The 24,212-nt window shown below is 34.0% G+C and overlaps 3 protein-coding genes across 6 annotated transcripts in view; 2 read left to right on the forward strand and 1 right to left on the reverse strand.

Annotated features, from left to right (window-relative positions):
* The first annotated feature begins 444 nt into the window (after positions 1-444).
* Positions 445-3,316, forward strand: LOC105218655 (NF-kappa-B essential modulator). 3 transcript variants are annotated; one of them, XM_011194377.3, is made up of 9 exons: positions 445-568; positions 642-692; positions 847-1,623; positions 1,784-1,871; positions 1,934-2,052; positions 2,109-2,285; positions 2,356-2,505; positions 2,571-2,957; positions 3,031-3,316. In XM_011194377.3, exons 3-9 carry the CDS (start codon positions 862-864, stop codon positions 3,166-3,168), a joined length of 1,821 nt encoding a protein of 606 aa, XP_011192679.1. In that variant the 5' UTR covers positions 445-568; positions 642-692; positions 847-861; the 3' UTR covers positions 3,169-3,316. The 3 variants fall into 3 exon arrangements, with proteins under 3 accessions (XP_011192679.1, XP_011192680.1, XP_011192678.1); XM_011194378.3 differs by having other exon boundaries at positions 847-1,581; positions 3,016-3,316; XM_011194376.3 differs by having other exon boundaries at positions 452-568; positions 3,016-3,316.
* Positions 3,317-3,496: 180 nt separating this feature from the next.
* Positions 3,497-5,992, reverse strand: LOC105218654 (uncharacterized). Of its 2 annotated transcripts, none has more exons than XM_011194375.3 (6): positions 5,719-5,992; positions 4,879-5,658; positions 4,651-4,814; positions 4,482-4,591; positions 3,738-4,197; positions 3,497-3,677 (listed from the first exon to the last, which is right to left on the reverse strand). In XM_011194375.3, the coding sequence occupies exons 2-6, from the start codon at positions 5,610-5,612 to the stop codon at positions 3,589-3,591; spliced, it is 1,557 nt and encodes a 518-aa protein (XP_011192677.1). In that variant the 5' UTR covers positions 5,613-5,658; positions 5,719-5,992; the 3' UTR covers positions 3,497-3,588. The 2 variants fall into 2 exon arrangements, with proteins under 2 accessions (XP_011192677.1, XP_028900306.1); XM_029044473.2 differs by having other exon boundaries at positions 5,834-5,985.
* Positions 5,993-6,415: 423 nt separating this feature from the next.
* LOC105218653 (kelch-like protein 17) overlaps positions 6,416-24,212 on the forward strand; it is a 52,301-nt gene continuing 34,504 nt past the window's right edge. The window contains exon 1 of the mRNA XM_011194373.3: positions 6,416-7,456. The gene's annotated coding sequence lies outside the window, so the exon portion shown is untranslated. The remainder of the gene's footprint in view (positions 7,457-24,212) is intronic.

A 24,212-nucleotide genomic window follows, 5' to 3' on the forward strand; every position in this document is an offset into this window, starting at 1 on the left:
TTATTTTAGACTGGAGTGGAGTAGGCTTTTCAAAAAACTGCGAAAGGCGGATTTTAAATTAAATAGTTCATATATAGATGTTGAATCCAGAACTAAGTAACCAGCATTTTTTGTAAATTAGAAGTGGTGACGAAACAGTTCCTGACAAAACACACACTTTTACATCACTAAAACCGGGTTTTTGCTGGCAAGCGGGGGTTGGAATAAATTGCATTCGAATATCTAAAATATCGTCTTGCGGAATTAAAAAAAAAAACGCGCGCTTAATGATATCAAAAACTTTTAATGCTAGGGTAGTATGAAGAATGTACATTTAGTACAAATTTAATTGAAATATATTTTAATAAATATTAAATTTAAAATGTGTTTGGAAACTAATTTAAATATCTGCTGTCATGCACATAATTTTTAGCACTTGAGTACTAAAAATGCGAACTACTGAAAATAGCGTAAGCAACCCTGCGCAATCAGCTGTGCACAATCCGGTCCGGTCGAGTTCGAATTCGAGTAGCGCAGCGATTGCAAGTTATTTATTTTTGTGTGCATTCTTTTGCAGAAAAACTGCAGTGTAAGTAAACAAATCTCTATTTATCTAAGTAATTGGACACGGGATAAAATTGATTATAAAATTTATATTGCAGCATCAAATATTTGAAAAGAATTTCCAATATTTCATCACTGCGCATTAGTTGGTGAGTAAAATAACACACACACATTTTGTTCTTTGTTGGATGATTCACTATGTATTACGAAAAGTTTAAAATAAAATGTGCGAAAGTAACAGTTGTAGGGGAATCCCAGATTAGTTTTGACACATTTCCGAGTTTAAATTATTTTTCCTTTTAGCTATTGTGGTTCAGTATGTCGGATGAGGAATCTTTTGTTATTTTGGGCAGCTGCTCACAACCAAATTCAATGGTTTCAATGAATGGCATTGCAACACTACAGGAGGGAGATAATAAAAGTCCAAATCCAACAGCAGCCAACCAACCTATACTAAATGAGGGGAAATTTAACTCCATAACCACAGCAATAGCAGCGGCCAGCAAACCCACAGAGGTATCCGGTAGTAATTCCGAACAGTTTATTGGGCAAGGAGTTTGGAAGAGAAGCATTGACTCGGCCAAAGCAATGGAAACATCCACGCAATCTGGCAGTTACGATGTATGGCTAAAGAGTAACCTAGTTTCTAAAGTTAGTGGCGATCTACAACAAGACGGTATGAGCGTAAAAGAAAATCCTAAGACCGGTGCCATACCCAAGACAAATGGAGAAGAACAGACGGCCATAGCAGCGGCCAGCAAACCTACAGACGTATCCGAGAGAAACTCTGAACAGTTCATTGGGCAAGGAGTTTGGAAGAGAAGCATTGACTCGGCCAAAGCAATGGAAACATCTACACAACCTGGCAGTTACGATGTATTGGAAAGCATAGTTTCTAAACATAGTGGCGATCTACAACAAGACGATACGAGAGTAAAAGAAAATCCTAAGACCGTTGCCATACCCAAGACAAATGGAGAAGAACAGAATGAAAAAAGTGAAACCAACACAAAAGAGAGTACAACAAACTCTATGGCGGTGAGTTATATAATGGGTCAAGTGCCAGCGGATGCACTAAAGGTAATTTATATGAATCAAACATTTATCTTTACAATGGTGCAAAGTGTAGTGTTAAGTAATCAGCAATATCAGTGCTATTGACGCAGAAAATATAAAAATCACCTAGATTAAAATTGTATCTCTCTTACAAATGATATTGATTTAGTCTTGTAAATTACAGGCAAGTATCCATTCACAATTTCCGAGTATTTCTTTAGAAGCATGCGAGGATCTTACAACAGTTATGGCTGATTATTTAAAAATGAAAGGTTTGTACGATTGTGTCACTTAATATCTTTTAAAAATTACTAATTGTAGAAATATGTTTTAGATGTGCTCATACAAGTCAATAGCAAAATGAGTTCATGGCTAGAAATGAAAAAACAAATGCAGTCTAACGACATGGAAAATCGTCAGAAGTTACAGCAATGCCAAGAACAAATAGCTACAGTAATCTAAATAATCATTAATATATATATATTTGAGTTAATTGAATTTGTTTGCAGTTACGTAATGAAAACTTGGAGCTCAAACGTGAATTGGACACAAAAATCGAACAAATACATGCTTATGAAGCGGTGCGAAAACTGGAACACGATGAACTCGTAAAGAAGATATCCGAAAAATCGTCATTGATCGCAAATATGCGTACACAAATTGAAAAATTAGAACTACAACAACTTGTTAGTACAAATGCTTATAAATATTATAGTTTCACATTTAAATTAATGCAATGCATACTTCATTTTGCAGTCAACATTTGAGATCGTTTCAAAGTGTGGAAAGAAAGAAGATTCAGAGAAATCGGAATATGTTACACGGCTGGAGCATGAAGGTGTAATTAAAGGTTTTGAGCGAAATTTGTCACAATTACTAGCAGAGAAGCTAGAAATCACCGATATGGTATGTATTTTAACTGAAATTCATATTTTCCTATTTATATGCAACTATTTTTCCTTCTACTACAGCAAAAACAATATATCGATGAAATCAATTGTCTCCAAGCAAATTTAGCTGCTTCCGAGTCACAAGTTAATCAACTGCAATCGGATATAGCTTTGTTGAAAGCCAACGACAAGGAGAAGACCGCACAGTTTGAGATATACGCCACACAACGCACGGAAATGCGCGAAGAACTCGATGTACTGCGCCAACAGGTGGATGTCTACAGTCGTGATTTCCAGTTGGAGCGCACTGCACGCGAAGAAATGGCTGGCGAAAAGGCACAATTGCTGGACGATTTGCGTTCGCTACAACGCAAAAATCATGAATTGAGCGAACTAGTTGGAAGACTTGAGGAACGCGTCACTACATTAACAAGAGAACGAAGCACTCCCCCAACAGCAGCAACAAGAGTGAGTGTTTGCAGTATTTTTATACATAGTAATTTTATAAAAAAAAAATCCAAAATAGAATTATTATTTACAGAATATCGCTACAACAGCGCAAGCACCAGTTTCAACTGCACCTGCACACATATGTCCAATATGCTCAATAACCTGTACATCGCTAACCAATTTGCAAGAACACGCTAATCAGTGTTTGGATCGGAATTTGCATACATAAATGTCTATTATATATATATTACATGTTTTCTGCTTCTGATAAAACCATATCGCAGAAGCGTATATATATAAATATCTATTATATTTCATTTTTTTTTTCTTCAAACAAATGTTAACGCAAACACGTAGTAAATAGCTACTCACACATATTTATGTATTGTTTTAATTTTAAATGGAACTAAAATATATATACAAATATATATGTTACCAATACAAACTTACCAAACCCACTTTTTTGTATGTTTGCTTGAGTAGAGAGAAATTTTTTTTTCCTTTTGTATTGATTGTAGTCTTTATACTATAATTTTCGAAGAATTGCAAGCACACGCTTTTTCAGTTTTAAATTAAATACTTATTTACATATCCCAATTTAATAGTAATAATGTCCAAATGATAATACATAGTAATGCTATTGTTACGGCTACAATTTGCTCAGTATTGGTGGCGCTTCCAACGCCCATATGCGCTGCATTTCCTTATTAGCTACCAAATTACTAAGCACTTTTATATCTACAAAAAGAGTAGCACACAAATTATTGCCAAATATCGGAGTTAATAAAGTCTAATTACCATTCGTACGCGCATATTGCTCCAGCCATGTACGTATCTGGCAAATAGGCACAGCGGTATTTAGGTTAGGGTAGACCACATTTCCAACTTTTATATTCGACACACATATACCCAGTATACAGCCTTGTGCATCGAACATCGGTCCACCACTTTGACCAGCCTGTACGCAACCATCAGACATAATTGCACCCGGTGAACATTTAATAATACGTCCTTGAAATATGGCTGGATTGAAATCGTATTTTAAATTGAAGTTGACGAAATATGGAAAGCCAGCGTTATAAACTGTCTGACCCAGCGATGGCTTAGCACCGGATAAGCGTACGCAGTAACGCTCGGGTATGTTATCTGGTGCTGCTAACAAAGCAACATCAAAGGGTTGATCGTATTGCGGATTACGCCATAGCACTTCCGATTCGAATTCACCGTCTACGCTGCGACAAAATGCCTTCGAGTTTAACTGGTGATAGAGAAAATATTTTCCGCGAAAAAATGATTAATGGCGCAAAGAATTTGACGTAAATGCAGGCAAACAAATATATGTGTGTATGTATATGTATATTCGAAATAAACGTCAAAATTTAAATGGCGTCCGTTCAAGCAGAAACCATTCAATCAAACGGAAGCTATTTGACAGTTGTTAGTACGCGCGTAATTAAGCGCTTTTTCGTGTGCTAGTGTCTTAACTTCTTATTTAAAGTTGAATTATTTTAGTGTTTTTAAAGTATATAATATTATATTTACCTTGAATACAACGTGCGTGCAAGTGAGTATAAACTTTTTGTTCAACACTTTAACAAATGTGCCAGTACCTTGGCTACCCGCTGCCTCAATTACAACCATAGCACGCTCCCCTGCAATGGACAACTTTAATATGAATTACTTTGAAATACACATTCATACACGCTTTTACATGGAAAATTCGATGAATCTCTTGGTACACGCACTGAAGTAATATTTAAACCTAGTAGCTGCATGAAATCGCGCAGTAAGAACGCAAAGTTGGCCGCCAAGGTTAAATTGACATTTTCTTGCTGTCGCTGAAAGGAAGTGCACATTATCATGCCTATTAAACGCCTACAAGTACACAAAGTTTAATTATACTGTATATATTAAGCATATAGAACGCATACACGCTTACAGTTTGTTATTGAAGACTGCTGCACCCTCGCAACCTAACGCCAAAGCATTAGACAGTACAAAGAGGCAACCATCGCGCCCCATAACATTCGACACTTTGCCAATGCTAATTGTTTTATAGAAATTTTCCAGCCCGAATGGTGTACACATCACCAGCACATCGTCCAGTGTGTGTATTGGCTGCAAATAGCGTAGATAGTGTTCAATATGTCGTAGGAAACGTTCGAAATTCTCTTTAACACCGTCACAACGCATGCTTAATACAAGAAAACTCGAAAGCAGCACTGCATTATGCGCTTGGGATGTACCACTTGTACGTTCATTGCTCAGGAAGCGCAATACGTGTCGCGAAATCTCCGCTGAGTTGAAGAGATACAATAACTTGGCACAATAACGTGTTAATATATGCGGTTGCTTTCGTCGTTCATTCGACATGGGTAATTTACGTCGATCGAATGTCACCTGATAATTTAGCGCACTTAAATGTTTCGCCTCGTCGCTACTACCGTCTTGCACATTAATTAGCTTACATTGCTGTAATTTATGTATGATTTTTGTGCTAGGACAGACATCCTCTTTGTCGATCTGTGTTTGAAAAGGTGTCACTGGACGTACATATGGTTGCAGTATGCAACCCGATGTTATGATGATCTCATTGTTGATAATAATTGCTGATTGCTTTGTCACCGGATGATTGGTGATCTCTAGTAGCGCATGTCTGATCTTTAACAGCATTTTCACAAGAGAGATATGTGTATATTCCAGGCATTAAACATGAAACCTGTGAAATTAATTGCATAGAAATTATTTATCAACACTGGCATGTGCAATCCTGTTTTACCTGTTCACCTGTCTCGAACTATTTATGTACATACATGCGTACGAATGCCAGGCAAATGCATAAATTCTAGTGTTTTATATGCATTTGCAGCTGTGCAGTATACTTAAGTATTTACCTTAGCAGACGCAAGGTGCGCAAATATTTACTGTGCCAGTTCAACCAATAACAGCGTGGAAAGTTTTCGTAATACCAATTTGTTGAACTAATTCGTTCAGTCGTTATCGGACGGAGCTATTGCAGATTGGCGAGATCAGAGTCCTATTTTTTGTTTATTTCTTTGTTTTGGTACGATTTTCTTTTGTTCGCTTATTATGAGGGATTTTCCTATGAATTGAGGAATTTCTGAGATTGTGTTGGTGGGAACAAAAAACCGATTACTTCTTTGAAATATATCGAATATGACTTTATGCGAAGCTTTTTAATGTGATGTGTTAAAATATATTCTTTCATAACTACATAATTTGAAAATTATAGTTATTAATTGAAAAATATTATATAAATATTGGGAGTAAATGCTTATATTAAAAATTGTTATATTATTTTATTTATTTCTTCTGGTTATCGATATATTTTTAATTTCCAAATAATCGCGTAAAAATTGAAGGATTTATGTGAATTACTAAAAATTACTGCTAACTTAATGAAAAATATAAATAAGTGCTATATTAACTTTAAAATTGTTTTTCTGACAGGAAATAATCTCTTATAAGGTCCGCTAACTATTTGGAGGCGATAACACTGATTTTGGATTCCTTTACTTGCAGTGGACTGAAAGGAAACTGACCCACTTACTCAAAGGCGGAATAGCCCCCTTAGGAACTAAATTTTATTTCATTCAACACCATTTAAAGTAATCTCCAGTAAATCCCCGGGAGATGTATCAAATATTACCTCATTGGACAAAATTAAATTTCCTTAAGCCACTGTAGTCAACAGTGGAAAATGAAACTCGACTAAATTCTGCAGAAGCTTTGCTTGATTAACAAAAGTCGCTGTCGGAAAAGCCCAATATTCATTCATAAAAGCAGTGCAAGCACTCTTCCAACAAAAATTTAACACCCGCTTTTGTTGAGAGTCAAAGCAATTTTAACAATTTGTGGTTGAGCCACCACAAACCCGGCAAAAGAGCGCAAGCAATCGATTGCAATCGTCTCTCACCGGCATTTATGACGCTCAGGAAGTTGGACAACTGCTCAGTGGGTGTATGAAAGCCGTTAAGAGTGCGGCTTCACATTATGTTGAAGTTGTTACAGCTGGCCCAAAGCTCCAGTGCTGTGCTCCAACTCTGCTATCATTAGCGCCAAGAGCCAACCTAACTCAGTTCAGTCATTTACGTGACGGCATTCAAGTCAGTCGTTTTTAAGCTTTCGCGTAGTGCAGTCGCGTTGGACGTAGTGAGCGCTTGCCAACTGAATGTATTTTGTTGATTGTGCGGTGTAAATGAATAAGGTACAATTGTAGCTTGTGTTCGGATGCGGAAATTGTAAATTTAATCAAAACAAAAAAGAACAAGTGTGTTTTAAAATTTTTATAAAAAATTGGTGTGTGAAAATTTTTTATAGTGCAAAATACGATAAACTGTTTGCTGCCTTTGAGCTTGCGAAAAAAAGGTGCGCCACACACATAAACGTACGCGAGCGTCGTCTGCTCCTTGCAGCTGTTCTACAAGAATATTCTGGTGGCTCCACACAGCATAAATTAAGCGACAGGCAACGGTATATAAAAATAGCTGTAGCAGGTTAGAATTTATTTTAATTTATTTTCACACATTTCCATTGATTACGGTATGAGGGGGTTGTCAAAAATATTACTTGCACCTAAAGCGTCGATGATACCATATTTTAGCCTTTAGTATGGACGAAAAAGTTGCTGTGAGTCCTGTGCAACCTGCTCCACCTCAATGGTGCTCTCTCTCTCGCGCGCTTTTTGTAACATTTCCGCTTTTCGTAGCGCGCTCAATTGCTCTCTTTCGTTCTTCCGGTTCTGTAGTTCTCGCTACTTTCTCGTGTACCACCCCTATCCCACAAGTGGACTTTGTGTCGTGTGGGGGACACCGCATGCGGCCTATTATCACTTTTTCCCGCTCAAAATGTACAAAACTACAAACAACAAGTACAACAAGCAGGTTGACGACCGAAAACGTAAATAAATGCAACAAACGTTGTTGCAATGCGCTCCCCCACCTCTTATCCCTTACCCCTTTCGACTTGCAGTTCTTATGTGTCCATATTGTTGTTTTTGGTTTTGCAATTTTTTTACAGTAACGCAATAGTAATAGTACGCGAACGCAAGTGCCGGCTCTTGGATAATGAAAAAGCTGCGCTTGCTGCCCTTTTCACAGTAGTTGCAGCGTATTTTTGTATGTGGGGCTGTCAAGTGTGCGCTACTGCTTGAGCCTTGCATAATTTTGTTCGCAAAAGCTGCTGTTGTGTGATTTAGTTTGCAGTTTTGCGCCTAATTATTATTTATGTAAAAAAAAAAAACAAATACAAACCAAATATATAATTATTTTTATAAAAGGTATGAAAAAAATATTTTTAAAATATAAAAAAGTATATTTGTTATAAAGAATATTGACACATTCAAGAATATTATTCTGAATTAAATGTAAACTTTTGTGAAATCTATTTGAGAGACTTACCTATAATTTTGGTAAAAAATTAGAAGCACTGAGGTCCTCATGTTCGATATGTGGTACTTTGAAAACTATAAATCCAGTATGGGAAGTAGGCGTAGTTGTGAACATATCGCTGGGATGCCAGCAACATATTATGAACCGAATTTTGAAACTGATCGAGTAGCTTTAGAGATATGGGTTTTGACCCATAAGTGGGTGGAGCCACACCCATTTAAAATTGTATATACAAATTTGAGTACAGCCTCTCTGTACCATCTTTATTGTGAAATTTAAGGTGTCTGTTGTTTTTCCTTACTGAATTAAAGCATTTTTAGTCATTTTCAACATAACCTTTGTATGGGAGGTGGGCGTGGTTATTCGATTTTCTCAATTTTTATACTGTATAAAGAAGTGACTAAAAGAAATAACTCCGGAAAGTTTGTTTGATTTAGCTTTAGCAGTTTACGAGATATGTGCAAACAAGGGGGAGGGGCCACGACAACTTTCCCACAAAAATTTCACCAAATATGCCTCTTCCAAGTATCATCTCCTATACTAAATTTTACTTTTATAACTTTATTTATGGCTTGGTTATGACGCTTCATATGTTTTCGGTTTTCGCCATTTTGTGGGCGTGGCAGTGGTTCGATTTACAATCTTCTTATGGTGCCAAAGCAATTTTCAATTTTTGCTCAAGTTATCGCTTGCACAGACGGACGGACAGACATCCGGATTTCAACTTCACTCGTCATCCTGATCATTTATATCTAACTCTTTTAATTCTGGGTGACATAAACAACCGTTAGGTGAACAAAACTATAGCAACTTTGTTGCGAGAGTATAAAAATTACTTTCATACTTTATATTCATACAATTGGTTCAGTTTGTGCCCCCTTAACCTAGTGTAATGGCCTAAAAAAAGGTGATTTTTGGGATTTTTTATTAAAAATCATAATTTTAAATATTTTTATTAAAAAATTAAATATTTTTTAAGTTGTAGTCGATCTCCAACGGCGCGAAAAAAAGTCCTTCATTGCTGCAGTGATTCCGGCCTTCTCCGTGGATGAAATCTAAAAAAAATAAATTCTCCTTAAGCTAGATAATATTATCTGTACATTGACAATACGATAACAAAAAAATCAACAATTTACAATATGGCGGCGTTTAAAAAAAAATAGTCGAATTTTACCCAAAATTTTGGTCGTTTTTGGCTTGACAAAATTCGATTTTGTGATCAGATCAAAAAGGAGTATGTATTTTTAAAGGAGTAATCTACCGAAATATGAAACAAAATAATTTTTTTTTTTTTGAAATTTCACACTAGGTGTGCCCCTTAACTCTTTCAACGCTCAATATATCGGAGACTTAACGCCATATTATAGCTTATCTAACACGAAAAATATTATGGCTTCCAAAATAAATAAAATTTTTGTTTTATTTAAATTTTTTTTTTTTATTTTCAACAATTTTTTTTATTTTTATGTAAATTTTAAATAAAAATAATTTTTGTCGCATTTTGAAATAACTTTTTTAATTAAAACAATTTTTTTTTTTAATATTTATTTATATAAATTATTGTAATTTCTTCTAATATATATAACATATGTATTTACACTAAGAAGTAATTTTTATTGCTTTACGCCAATGAACTCAGGTGACTCGCTAAAAATAAGCTGTTTGAAGTGCAAGTTAAACAAACTCATTACTCGAAATATATACATATGTACATACATACATTATGTGTGAGTGCAATAAATATGTGGCATACATATGTACATTACACTTTTATTTACACAACTGTTCTAATAAAAATATGTAGATATTTATTTCTATTTTTCATTTAATATTTGTCGCGTCTGGGATTTCATTGCCTGTCTGCCGGCTGTAAATATCACATACATATGTATATGTATGAGTATCTATTTGTATATAAATATGCGTGCTAGCGGCCTAAAGTGCGTTTGCATGCTTTTTTGTTGTTGTTGTTGTTTTTGCGTGCTTGCACTTAACCGCAACTCTAGTTACGTATACGCACTGTAAGCAGAGCAAAGCTAAAATTAAGGTCGAATGCAGTGAAGAAATTTAATGCCGCAGAAAATGTTTACACAATTTTTTTCGTTTCGCACACTTCAGATAGGAGCCAACGAGATTGCAATGCATTCGAACTGAGTTGTTTTTCCACTTGCTTAGAATGCGTTTTATGCAAGCAGAATGTGACAATTACTGTTAGATATGTTCATATGTATGTTTGTATATGTGTGTTTATTGGTGTGATTATATTAAGTATGTGTGTTATTTAGTTGAGTGAACAGTTTTAAGTGCAAATTTTCAGCGCCATATGCTCCAAAGCATTTATTATAAATTTTTAAAAATAATTTTCCATACCTCTGTATGTATGTAAGTGTTTCTTTTTCTATTTTTCTGCAAGCCTATTTACATAGCCACGCCGGTAATTAGCTTTATACACAGTTTCATAAATAAATAATGATAATGTTTGTCAACTATATTCACATATATTCATTTGTATGTACACTTGTCCTCGGTATGGCAACCTTCCAAATCGTATTAAGTACTTTTGCAAATAATAGAGTTGGTTGTTTACATAATATAGTAGAATTGAAGTTTCTTCCTACTTGAAGATATATTTGTTTTTATTATTTATACACTAGCAAGACATTGCACAGAGTATAATAGTTTTGTTCATTTAACGATTGTTTGTAACAACTAAAACGAAAGAGTAGAATCGTACACATATTACCTGGCACAATGCGAGAATTGGTATTAGAGATGAGCGAAATCGGACCAAGTGAATAAATAACTTGCTATAACTAAACGAAAAAAACTTTGTTGCAAGCACAACAGTTGCTTATTTTCATATAGATTTAATTGAAAATAAAATTTTGACAAAATACGAATATTCAAAATTCAGTCTGATCAGCACCCTTCTTTCAAATTATAATAACATGCTCAAATTTCCACAAAATGAAATTAAGTGAAAAAATAACTTAAAAACAATAACTAGCAAGCACAACAGTTGCTTATTTTTATACATATAGATTTAATTGAAAATAAAATTTTGACAAAATACGAATATTCAAAATTCAGTCTGATCAAGGCCTTTCATTCAAATTATAGTAACTCGCTCAAAATTTCAAATGTCATTATGAAATTTTCAGTGTTTTCAAGCTTATCACTTATAATTTTTACAACTTAAAATTTTAGCATTTGTTCACTCTCATGAAAATACTCAAAAGTCCAGTTGCGTCGAATTTAAAGAATTTCAATATCTCTGCTTCATTGCCCATAACTCGGTATAAATTGAAACTACGAAACTTAAAATGATAGCAAACGATAGCTGAGAGAATTTACTATAGAAATAAAGGAAGTATAGTTTTTACTAAATTTTTTGGAATATTTGAACAATTTTTGTACATTTGTGGAATTTTCTAAAATTTTCATCTTTTTTGATTTTTTTCTAGTATAAAAACCGCGTTTTACCTCCAGAAAAAAAGGAAATAAACCTGATCCACGTTCACTCAAAATGTGAATAAACCAGATTTCAAGTGATCCACCTAAAATATCAAAAAACTTGTCTAAACAATTCTAAACAAAACTAACCTCAACTGCTCCTTCAAAATGTAAACAAACCCCAAATATCATTGACCCCGACCACATTGTAAACAAATTCTGGCTATAAATCAGTGACCTTATCCAAAACGTAAACAAACTCCACCCAAAATGACTAATTTTAAACAAATCCCAATCAAAGGTCATTGACCTCTACCCAAAATGTAAACAAACCACTGTCAAAGGTCATTGACCTTTGACCGGGGATTGTTTACCTTTTGGCTGAGGTCGTTGACCTTTGATCGGGGTTTGTTTACATTTTATGCCGAGGTCATTACTTTGGGCAATGAAGCGCTGTTATTGAAATTCTTCAAATTCGACGCAACTGAACTTTTGACTATTTTGATAGATGGAAACAAATGCTTAAATTTTAAGCATTAAAAACTGTAGGCGATAAGCTTGATAACAGTGAAAATTTCAAAAAGATATTCGAAGATTTGAGCATATTATTGTAATTTAAATGAAAGGCTGAAATTTGAAAATTCGAATTTTCTCAAAATCTTAATTTCAAATGAATCTGCATACATATATGAAAATAAGCAACTGTTGTACGAACACAAAGCTCCATATATTTGCGAATCTTTTCGAAAATATTATTAAAGGGGGAAAATTATTATTTTTATTTATTATTAAATATTACTTTTCAAGGCCCCAGATAGCGAATATGGGAACCTCAGTCTGCCTTTGGCCTTTTTTCTAAAATCCACTGGGTTTTATAAATCGATCCAAGAATTAGCATAAATCTCATGTACTATATATAATAATATTCATTACTTTAGAGCCGAATATTTGGCTCATATTGTGAGTTATCTTAATCAAATTAATTATTTTTATAAAATGCGAGAGTATATAATGAACGGTTATGCCCGAACTTAGCCGTTCCTTACTTGTTTTTTTATTTGCATTTTTGGCGATAATAATTTAATTGTAATATTTTATGTAACCCAATTTACATAACCTAAAAAATGCTTAGATATTTTAAAATAAAAAAAAGAACTTTTAATTCATCGTTTGGTTTACCAGCGTTTAAGATAATTATTGACAAGATATGGTAATTATAAAATATATGACAGTGTTGTATTTTAAATTTATTTTCATAAGCACAGGTTTGAAGTAGTTCATGAGTTTTTTCCAAACACAAAATAAGTTTAATTCCTCTCTAGCATAGGAATTCTATAATAATTGAAATATTTTCCGTTCCTTTTCCGATTTCTGTAGTGGTCTTTCGCGTTCACCGCCAACGAGATAGTCGCGCTTCAACCCACTCAGCTTCAGCAGACCACTTAACGAGTAGGATTTCATAGTAAAAAATTAAAAAGCCATTGCTATAGTTACAAATTCTCTTTCATTTTTTCAGTTTTTATTCGCTTTCAAGTTCTAAGTAAACCAAGAACTTACCAGACGTGTTTGTATTTGAGTTTGGGCCTTTTAGACCACTTCAATCGGTTATTTAGTTGTTAGTAGTCAAATAATCTGGGTTCATTTATGTTGGTGGAGTGTGGGCGTTGGTTTTTCCTTTACAGTTACGCTTTTGCCAAAGCATTTACAATTCAGATCAACAATAATATTACACAGCGGAAACAAAAGAGGAGATTATGAGAATAACTCATTAAAATAAATGTTAAATGTTCTATCAAGATTATTTATACCAATTCATTCAATTTATACCAGTTATTATTGCACAGTAGTGTCAAGAAAGGAGAGTATGTTGATATCTCCTTCAAGTAGTACAAATGTTCTAACTAGATTATTTATACCAGTTTATATAACTTATACCAGTTTTTGTTCGATTCACAACTCTTTAAAGTTCGACGTATTGAAAACTATTATCAGTAAATATTTATTAATACCCTTATATCTATGTATATACAAATGTACATGCGTATATATACATCATTCCGAGCAACTGTTCTAAATGAGCGTAGCAAATCGTTTGTTATAGTAGAATCTTATGTTTTCTATTCTCAGGTTTTCATAAACATTTCACATAATGTATTTATAAATATAACACTAAAATCAACACAAAAATGCAAATTGCATGCTACGAAGCGTAACCAAGTGGCATGAATGCTGATTTGTATATAATTTATTATTAAAACAAAACTTATGGCTTTTCAATGAAAAGATAAGCATACTTTTCTTCAGACATTCGCAATTGTTTCCATAATTTATTACATTCTTTTTATAAAACTTGTTAAGATTTTGTTGACTGGTAGTCGAAGATTCAAATACGTAAGCTATTATATTATTTATGTTAATGGATGCTTTCTTCTGTATTTGGAATATTTGGAGTTATACAGGGTGATCCATTTCGAGGTTCCCTACTTTTTTTAAGAAAAAAAAAAACACAAAAAATTACAATTTAAAGGGGAGTGTTTATCGGCATTATTTGACATTTATTTTTTAAAGATGGTCCATCCGTTGAGTCCAATTTTCGATAACTTGTTCGAGCATTTCGTCTGGTAACTGGCGAATGACACGCGTAATGTTTTGCTCCAAGGCCTGAATTGAAGTGAGATTGTCCGCATAGACTTTAGACTTTAAATATCCCCACAGGAATATGTCTAACGGTGTGATATCACACCATCTTGGTAGCCAATCGACCGGCTCAAAACGTGAACTAATCTGCACTCCAAAGTGTTCTCTCAATAAATCCATTGATTGATGCGATGAGTGGGTAGTGGCGCCGTCTTGTTGAAACCCAATGTCGCTGAGCTCACGAGCTTCAGTTTCAGACATCAAATAGTCGGTAACATTCTGATCGGCTGCGAATGGTACCGAATCGACTCTCCATGGTCTTCGTGTACACTCTTAGCTACGGCTGCTATATTTTCTTCACTGCATGCTGTACATGGTCTATTCGGTCGAATATTATCCAATAATGAATGCTGGGTCTCAAGATGGGTGATGGTGTTGCGAATAATACGCTAAGTAGGCCGATTAATTTGATCATAAGTTGAGCTTGGCGCACGAAACACGATATTTACATAACATGAATTTTCGTTATAAAGCAGAACAATTTGTAACCTTTTTTCAGGCGTAAGTCTTTCCATATTGAAGAAAAGTACCTATACTTAAATCACCCGTTAAATACAGCTCACATTAGGGTGGGTTGTTGATATTTTTTTTGCAAACTATTGTTTTCCGTTTTCCTCATTTATTCAATAATTTTATTGATTTTATTCAATAATGCGAGTAGTCAAATTAAATTCTTTATAATTTACTAGGTTAGATTTATAATCATATTTTTGATATTATTTTTTAAGAAAAACTATTAATAACTATGATGACTATAGAAGGAATCATAAACATAAAAAAATAATTATTAATAACATCTCATGATACACACACGAGCTTCGCAATATGTGAAATTAAGTGTGAAAAGGAAAATCAGAAATGAAATGTTATTGAATTTTTATTTTTATTTAATTTTTATTACTTTATACTTCTTTGTAATCATTCTTACTTGTTTGTAATCATTTTATAATTGTTTTCTTACACTTTTTCCGCAACTAAACAATCACCGCAAATTGCGACTGTGCAAATAAAATAAATAATTGCAGGTGTGCAAAACTTTTTCACCACAATAACAACAATGCAAAAAAAAATTCATTCAATAAAGCGAGAAAACAACAACAACAATAAAGGCGACAATAAATGAAATTTATTTGCACGAGTAATAATAAACCAACTTGTAGCAGCGGCACTTGTCATCAAAAGCCAATGAAACGCTTTTATTTCCGCCAAAGTGGCAAGACACAAAGCAATTGCGTTATTAATAAGCCGCTAAGTGCAAGAGTAACAAAGCAGTTACTTTGTGTGTGTGTGTGTGTGTATGTGTAAGTGTTTGCAAAAAGTGTTAAGCGAGTAAAAAAATGCAGCAAATCTTTGCCAACTTTTTGCATTCAAGCAAAAACACTGCGCGCCGCCTCGCCAGTCTTGATCGTGTCGAATGCGCTGGAATGACGCCCTGCGCATGCGCAACCCAAATGCACTGACTAATGCTGCTATTCACAATTGTTCTTTGCTTTCAACTGCTGTTGGGTACTCGTCAAGGTCATTTGTTGCTAGCCAGCTAATTACTCGTTTGATCGCAGAGCAATTATTTTGCACAGGAAATACTCGCTTAGCTACGGTCACAAGTGGTTATGCAGCAACTTTATGTACTTGCGATCAGTAGATATATATATGTAGTGCTCAGTGCACGTGCCACGTTCTTGGCCTCAATGTTAGTTAGAAGTGAATTGCAATTAAGTTTTTGCTTCATTGGTGATTTTGAGATTTATTTCTTTTTTAGCACCTTTTTATGGTTTTCGATCTTCATGAGTAATCACTCTTGATTTGTATAAATAAATGCTTTTTGTCTCCCAATTGCTTTGAGCTGTAGATAGTGATTAACAATAATTATTTAATTAGGTAGAACTAAAATTGGATGAGCAACAACAAAAACAAGGTTAATATGGGTTTGACATAATCGTGTCTTTGCCACGCCCACAAAATGTTATAACTAAGACCTCAAGTCCACTTTTAGTTATAATTCGTCCCTAAAATCTTAGCAACTACTCGACAATTTTGAATTAAAAAGCATAGTTATCTTGATATTCTCATATTATAATTTGAATATAGTTGAGATCGGACCTACTTCTTCATAGAACACTATATCAAATCAGTTTATTTCACTAAATGGTATACAAATCAAGAATTCTGTGCATAAATATTACATTAAAGAGTGTCAGATCAAATAATGGTCGAAATTGGAGCATAACATTCAAAGTCACTCGTGGCATAAAGCTAGAAATCATTAAAATATATATATAGACCTGATATAAAGATTTTAGAACTACTAAGTGAACTACGTTATACCGTATGCAGTTGATGAAAAAAATATGCGTACGACCCATATTTCCGATATTAGTTGAGATCTGAGTTACAAAGATATAAGGATTATGGGTTTAAAATAAATTCGAAACCATACTTTTCCATAATCCATTCATATATGTACAATATACATTATTCCCATCTAATGTCATATGGGGTATCAATTATTTTCTTTAGTTCGTCCATATTTTATTTATGTTTTAATAACTCTGCGAATGTGTTGCGCACAATTTGGCGTATCATCTGCATGGTCACGAATTTATGCAAATTACGAATATCATCAACGATTCAGGCAATCAGTAAAACCACTAACGTTCACTGCCGTCGGTTAGCTTTTGAAAAAAAAGCAAATACCTCATACAAGGGTATGAATATGAATGAATGTGTGAATGAAAGTGTGCGGTGTAATTCTCAGTACGCCATAAATATATTTCATAATTCACACGTCGAACAAATTCGGTAATTTTCATATTCACAAACAGACATTTGTTATATTCGAAGCAATGTTAGCGCTCACCACATATAATTCCACGAAGATACCTAATGCCCCTGTAGGAATAATTTGTATGAATTGGTTTTTATTATTTTTATTTGTGCTGTAAAATAATATTGTATAAGACATTGCATAGTCTTTGAAAGAAAAGTGATGACTTTAAAAACTGCAGTCTACTCTACTTAAGAAAGCATGGGAATTTCCTAAAGGGTTAGTAATTGAATTTTTTTCAATAATGCGGTACACTCCCCCAATTTTAAGTGGTATGATGATATTCATACAAAAATATATTTGTCTGTACGTCGACATATGTAATATTCAAACAGTGCTAGTTGCGGGCAAGAATATTAACCATTATTTCGTGATTATACATATACAATACATACATACCTATATAATATATTATGTTACTTATACTTTAAAGCCTGAAGATCTTTTTGGGTTTTTTCGTAAATTTTCGCATATTTTTCGTTTGTTATATTCACAAAAATTCAAATTTCAAATTTCTGTTAGTCTAAAAAGAACGTATTTTCCTTTTGGACTCTCTTTTTTGGTATATTTTGTTTCTATTTAAGTTTCTTACCTCTCAATCGCTTGTCAAATATGAGTAAGCGTTTAGTTTGCATTATCATAAAGCCGGCACGGTTGTTAGACTATTTCAGACATATTTTTTTTAATATATTACCCCACAAGCTTTTTCTTCTTCTTGACTGGCGTAGACACCGCTTATGCGGTTATAGCCGAGCCCATAACAGCGCGCCACGCATCTCTCCTTTTGGGAGCTTGGCGCCAATTGGTAATACCAAGTGTGGACAGGTCCATCTCCACATGGTCCTTCCTTCGGAGTGGAGGTCTTCCTCTTCCTCGGCATCCATATGGAGTCATATGTAGAAGTTCACGTCTGACTGCCATTCACTGGAACGTGGCCAGGAACGATTCTTCTGCATGTGGCTCAAGTACTTCCGGTCTTAGACCAAGTATCCTCTGGGTGGCCAACAGACATCCGTTTGGAGGCGAGCTAAAGTGAGAAGAAGAATATTTCTTAGATACGTCTACTTAATATCTATTCTTTATATAAAATATTAAAATAAATTTTATTTTTAAACAGGTGGCAACATTTTTATACTCTCGCAATAAAGTTGCTAAAGAAAGTATAATAGTTTTGTTCACATAATGGTTGTTTGTGTCACCCAGAAATAAAAGAGTTAGATATGAAGATATATAAATCAAAATGATCAAGATGACGAGTAGAGTTGAAATCCGGATGTCTGTCTATCCGTCCGTCTGTCCGTGCAAGGGATAACTTGAGTAACAATTAAGACATCTTGACGAAACTTGGTATATAATTCCTTTTGCTGCATAAACCAAACTTCCTACACTCGTTTTTGTACGTACCCCATCACACACCATAAAATTTGGTATAAGCGGATAATAATCACGCCCACCTCCCATACAAAGTTTAAAAACGAAAAAAAAAAAAATGACTACAAGAAAAACTTCAGAAACACTAAGTTTTACAGAAGAAATAACAGAAAGAAGCTGCACTCAGATTTTTTTTTTAAATAAATAAAATTAAAAGGAAAATGGACGTGGCATTGCCCAATTATAGGTCAAAATCCATATCTCAGGAACTACTCGACCGATTTCAATGAAATTCGGTATATAATATTTTCTTGACACCCTGATAACACGTATGAAAAATGGATAAAATCGATTCACAACCACGCCTACTTCCCATATAACTCAATTTTGTATTCCTTCTGATCCCATTACTTTAAAATAGATAGTGTACCTTGGTGGTGAAAGCGAGTGAAATCGGTTCAGAAATTACCTCAGCCCTCATTCGAACTATTGAATTGGCAATAGAAGTCAAAATTCATACAAATTACCTTCTGTAACTCGGAAATCTCTCTAACTCGCAGTTTTTTGTGGATTATGATGATTCGAGTTAGAGAAGTTCCACTGTAAAATGATTGGACTTAATGTCGAATATATGGGTCAAATTGTATGAAATTTTAATCAAATTAAGTATATTAATAAATATAGAGAGTACAAAATATTCGGTTGCACCCGAACTTAGCCTTTCCTTACATGTTATATATAGTGAACCTCTACGATGATATTCGGTCCCTTTGGTTTCGTTAAATAATTCTTTATCTTTTTTTTGCAAAATTTACTGAGTCGTTTTGGTGTTTGTAGAGCTTTCAAAAAGACGTGATTAATATAGATGGGTATCTATTGCCATACAATACATATTTATATGAAGAACTTTTTTTTTATAAAAACACATTTTTGGTTTATCTCAGCTTCAGCTCATCGTGAACTCAGAGCTAAATGTTAACCAATAATTAATATGCATACATACAACTTGGTATATAAATATGTATGCAAATATGTTCACTAACTATCGACATGCTCCGGCCGGCAGACTTTGCATTTGTTATTATTTTGTTGCGAGCGCAGAATTTTGTGTTGTTAGTTCGTTAACTACATATTTGTATATAAAGCCACGTGCTTACTGCTATCACAGGCATATATGTATTCACATATTCGAATAGATATATATTTATCTATGCTAATGCGCTAACAAGAAAAATATGCATGAATTCCTAGACACAATCCGGTTTCATCATTCAAAATTATATTGAAAAAATTGTACCTTTTACTATCGCATAAATTTAGGTTTGAACCTTTTTCTAATTGAGTGTAAGATTCTTCGAATTTCATTGCAAAACTGTGTGAGTTTTATGATAGTTTTTTGATCTTTCAAAAACTTGTTTAATTGAAACTGTAAAGAGTTTATTACACACTTTGATCTCTTTTTAATCTAGCTAATTATTTTTATTGTTTTTGTTGTTTTATGTAAATTTTTTACGACTTTAAGCGTTTATCTCATCTCCAACATTTTAATGTTGAAAACAATAAAAAAATATCTGTAGAATCTTCACTGAGAGTTGTGATTCATCAATTTTATTGAGAAAATCAGTAACCGCAATTTCTTGACTATACAAAATAGTGAAGATTTGTCATAATGCAGATATCTATTATAAAGATACTTGGTAACTGCGGTGATACATACATTTACTTTTTAATTTTGAGAGTTTAGAACAGTTGTCATCTAATAATCCCTTAAGCTGGAACAGTGGCGGATCCACGGGGGGAGGGGTGTTTTTTTGGTGTTAAAACACCCCCTAAACTCAGTGAAAAATATATGTTTGTTGATATGGGTTTGGAATGAGGTTATTGATCAAAAAATCACATCAAATTATAAGCAATTATAATAAGTTACAAGATTTTTGTTGTTATTCATATAATTCGAACTTTCTCTACATTTGTACCAGCAGTATCGCTGAAGCTCACACATTCCCTGTTATATTTTTCTTAGTTTTGAAAGAATTCTTCTAGTATTTCATCAACTGACAGGTCAATATCCCTATGAATATTCATTGATGCTAGACCATTAAGCCTATCTTGACCTGTCGTATTTCGTAATTAGGTTTTAATTATCTTTAAACTTGAAAAACTTCTTTCCAGTGATGCTATTGAAACAGGCAATAACGCCAATATGCGTAAAATCTTGAAAACATTCCCAAAATACGTTTTGTTCACTGCTTCTAAAGCTTCGAGAGCATTCCGAAAATGCTTGCCTGAAGTTCGCTGTTTTCACATTTTCACCTCTTCAAGAAAGTTTTGTTCTGAACAGTTAATCACCCTTTAATAAAAAAAAAAATATATTTCTCGTGCTTTTTTAGCGTCAAATTCGTACTTTGGGAAAAATACAAAAAAAAACGTGTCTTTAATAACTGAATTTTCGCGAGGGAACTGCTATATTAAAAATACGTTGAGTAATAAAACTTTTCTTTAAACCCCCCCCCAAAAAATGTTTCTGGATCCGCCACTGAGCTGGAATTATTTATCATAAATTAATTCAAAATATATAAAGCAATAGACTTTCTTAAAATACAAGTAATATCTCAAAAAAACAATGCTCTTCTACATACTGTTATCAGTATACATTTGTATAATCGGCTATCAGTAAAAAACCCGCTCATTTCATTATAGGTCATTGAACGAAACCATTAAAGTTCTAAGTCTACTTAAGCCTTTCGAAGTTTTCGTAATGAATTCAAATGCACTCCCAAACACTCGCTTCTCTGCTTCTTATTCCAAGTATCAAATATGTTTAACCATTTAAAACCAATTACTCGAAGGCGAATAAACCACCGGATGGGTGGACATTCAGCCTAAAGTATACAAATTACAAAAGCAGGCGCTTAATTGCCTTTGTCGTGTGCAAGCAACCTTTACAGAAACTACACCTAAGTGTAGATTGGACGAGCGCTCAGGCAACCCTTCAACGAAGAGCGACAGGTGAAAGCAACGATTACACCATTATACTCGTGGGTTTGGGGTTCAATGAAGTGAAGTGAAGTGAGTACCTGTAAAAATATATGTGATTAGCCACAGTATTTGAAGGTGAAGGCAAAACGTAACTAGCAGAACATGTCACAGTGCCACGCACAACAAATACCAGACACTACAGGCGACGACGGCATATTTTGGCAGGCTACGTGCACTACTAAGCGGTTGAAGGACATGGGAAGTGTGCGTTGAATGCGTTTTTGAAGGCAAAACAAATAAAATAACTTGTCATGAAGCTCAAACAATAATGCCGCACAAATAATATGCGACGGAAATGAAAGAAAACACACAACGAACGAATGAGCGGAAACAGGATGTGGTTGTGGGTGGCAAAGCCACTAGTGTGGCCGTCACAGCCGTTTATTAGACTGAAGTGAGAAGCTAGTTATTTTGGCTGGCAGTGCCTGGTAACATAATTCAAGCGGAGCTTTTTTATGTGCTATTTACTTTTCGTGTAAATATTTACTTAGATTTGTATACAACTAAAAGAAAAAAACTTAAACGGCTTTGCTGAAAGTTATGCAAACAGTTTTTGTGAAATGAGCTTCGAAGACTGAGTTAATTGCCACTGTATAATTGCACATTTGTGTACTTATTTATTTGTTATTACTTCTTTTTTTTTGTTGTTGCTTCCATGCAGTATAATTATCCTTATGTGGTGTGCTTGAAAATTGCCATTAAAAAGTGTTGAAAAACATCGAGTTCTGTTGTTGATTACTGCACTGCATTATGTTGCTTTACGAAATGATGTCACGAAACGTGCTCAAATGAGTTATACTCGGGTGCAGAAAACTATTTTTATTTATATTTATATGGAACTTCACATGTTGTGGCATTTGCTAATGTGTCGTGTAAAAACAATAGCACTATTAAGCAGTGGCGTTGTGCTAATTGGAGGAAAGAGGGGTGAAATTATGGTGGTAATTTGTGTTACAATTAATTATAATTACTATGTCATTATATAGGGGTGTTTTAATAATCGAAGACGAAAGAGACGGGAACACTTGAGTCCCGTATTTTTCCGAATAATATCTTTATTCGATTTCCTGAAGAGGTAGTGCTGCCTTCATTTGTTTTTTTTTTTTTGATCGTGGTCTCCATGGATCCACTATTACATTCGCTATACTTTCCTCGTATATGAATACTCTTCTTGAAATAATATTTAATAATACTTCGAAGTCCAGAAAACCAGTTATACATGAAGCATGTTATTTATAAACTCAGTGAGAAGTTTAAGCGATTAAAAGGTTTTAAACGAAATACACATCATATAGAGAAATTTTTCCAAATTGAAGACTCCATCGAACAGTAAAAATTCATTGTAGTATCGAAAGGTGAATTGGATTACACAAAATTGAGTAATCGACTTAAAAGTTCGCGTTTAGAGTCACTGATATGATATTGGAAATCTCTGGACCCGATTCGAAAATGGTGATATGGAAATCTTTAGATTATTTTCTATGAGAAATAAGAAAACTATAATTTTGTCTTTTCCAATGTTAGTTCTCATCTCTCGAAATCTCTAAAATATTCCCCTTAAATCAAATAGTGTCTACGCCACTGCCTTGCCACATACGTAAATTCTTTCGTTCATAAATTATTCAAATGTATGAAATGTAAGGGGAAAGTTCTACTACAATAAAAAGGACCTACTATATAGTTGCCAGTTTGATGTTGCATGAAGTCATAAAAAATTTGAATTCCAGTCAAAATTGCATGCCAAGTTGAATGAACTGCGCGAAGGGAAACTTTTTTATTGCGTTACATACAAGCATATATATTACCACAAAAGAATATTATATAGACATATGAAATGATAATGTACCCTCAAGCACGGCTCTAACTACTCTCCCTTATTCAAATGCATTTATTGTTGTTAGTCATTTGTGAACTTATGCTCTTTTACATGTAAATGGACTTGTAGTGTCATTAGGCATTCATGCCGCCGACCAAATTGTCGTGTCAAATTGACCATCGAATCAATTTGATTGGTTTTTTCAAAGACCAATAAAAAATATGAATGTCCAAAAACCGAAACAGGCAATTTACACATTAAGTGTGTTGTAGGCAGTGTTCTTTTTTACACATAAATGTATTTTATTTTTGTTGGCTGGTAGTATTGATTGCCAGAAAATCAATAAAAAGTCCATTTGTTGGCCCACTCCAATAAATTTAATGTACACAAAGTCTACGCGTTATGTATGTATACTTTTGATGACAAGTGTGGTCGTCTAAATAATTCAAAAAAATACATAAATTTCATTCAATTTTTCCGGAAAAACTGTATAAGTGTGAAGTGTGTATCCCCCAGGCGACAAGCCATCACTCACACTCCACTTCAGTCCTGCGCATTTCGAACGTTTCAACAACTGCTATCCATCATATTTATGTGCCTAAAATGTTGCAACATCATACAAATGTGTTGCTTTTGAAAATGAGCTAAAACTCCTTTATTTA

The sequence above is a fragment of the Zeugodacus cucurbitae genome, chromosome 6 (assembly GCF_028554725.1).
Source record: "Zeugodacus cucurbitae isolate PBARC_wt_2022May chromosome 6, idZeuCucr1.2, whole genome shotgun sequence".
Classification (NCBI taxonomy): domain Eukaryota; kingdom Metazoa; phylum Arthropoda; class Insecta; order Diptera; family Tephritidae; genus Zeugodacus; species Zeugodacus cucurbitae.

Excerpts from the sequence above, each read along its gene's own strand:
- LOC105218655 (XM_011194376.3), top strand. The coding sequence starts at position 862 with ATGTCGGATGAGGAATCTTTTGTTATTTTGGGCAGCTGCTCACAACCA. Across the intron at positions 2,286-2,355 it reads AATTAGAACTACAACAACTT|TCAACATTTGAGATCGTTTC; the intron begins GTTAGTACAAAT and ends TTCATTTTGCAG. Across the intron at positions 2,506-2,570 it reads AGCTAGAAATCACCGATATG|CAAAAACAATATATCGATGA; the intron begins GTATGTATTTTA and ends CTTCTACTACAG.
- LOC105218654 (XM_011194375.3), bottom strand. The coding sequence starts at position 5,612 with ATGCTGTTAAAGATCAGACATGCGCTACTAGAGATCACCAATCATCCG. Across the intron at positions 4,815-4,878 it reads GCAGTCTTCAATAACAAACT|GCGTTTAATAGGCATGATAA; the intron begins GTAAGCGTGTAT and ends GTGTACTTGTAG. Across the intron at positions 4,592-4,650 it reads AGATTCATCGAATTTTCCAT|GGGAGCGTGCTATGGTTGTA; the intron begins GTAAAAGCGTGT and ends TGTCCATTGCAG.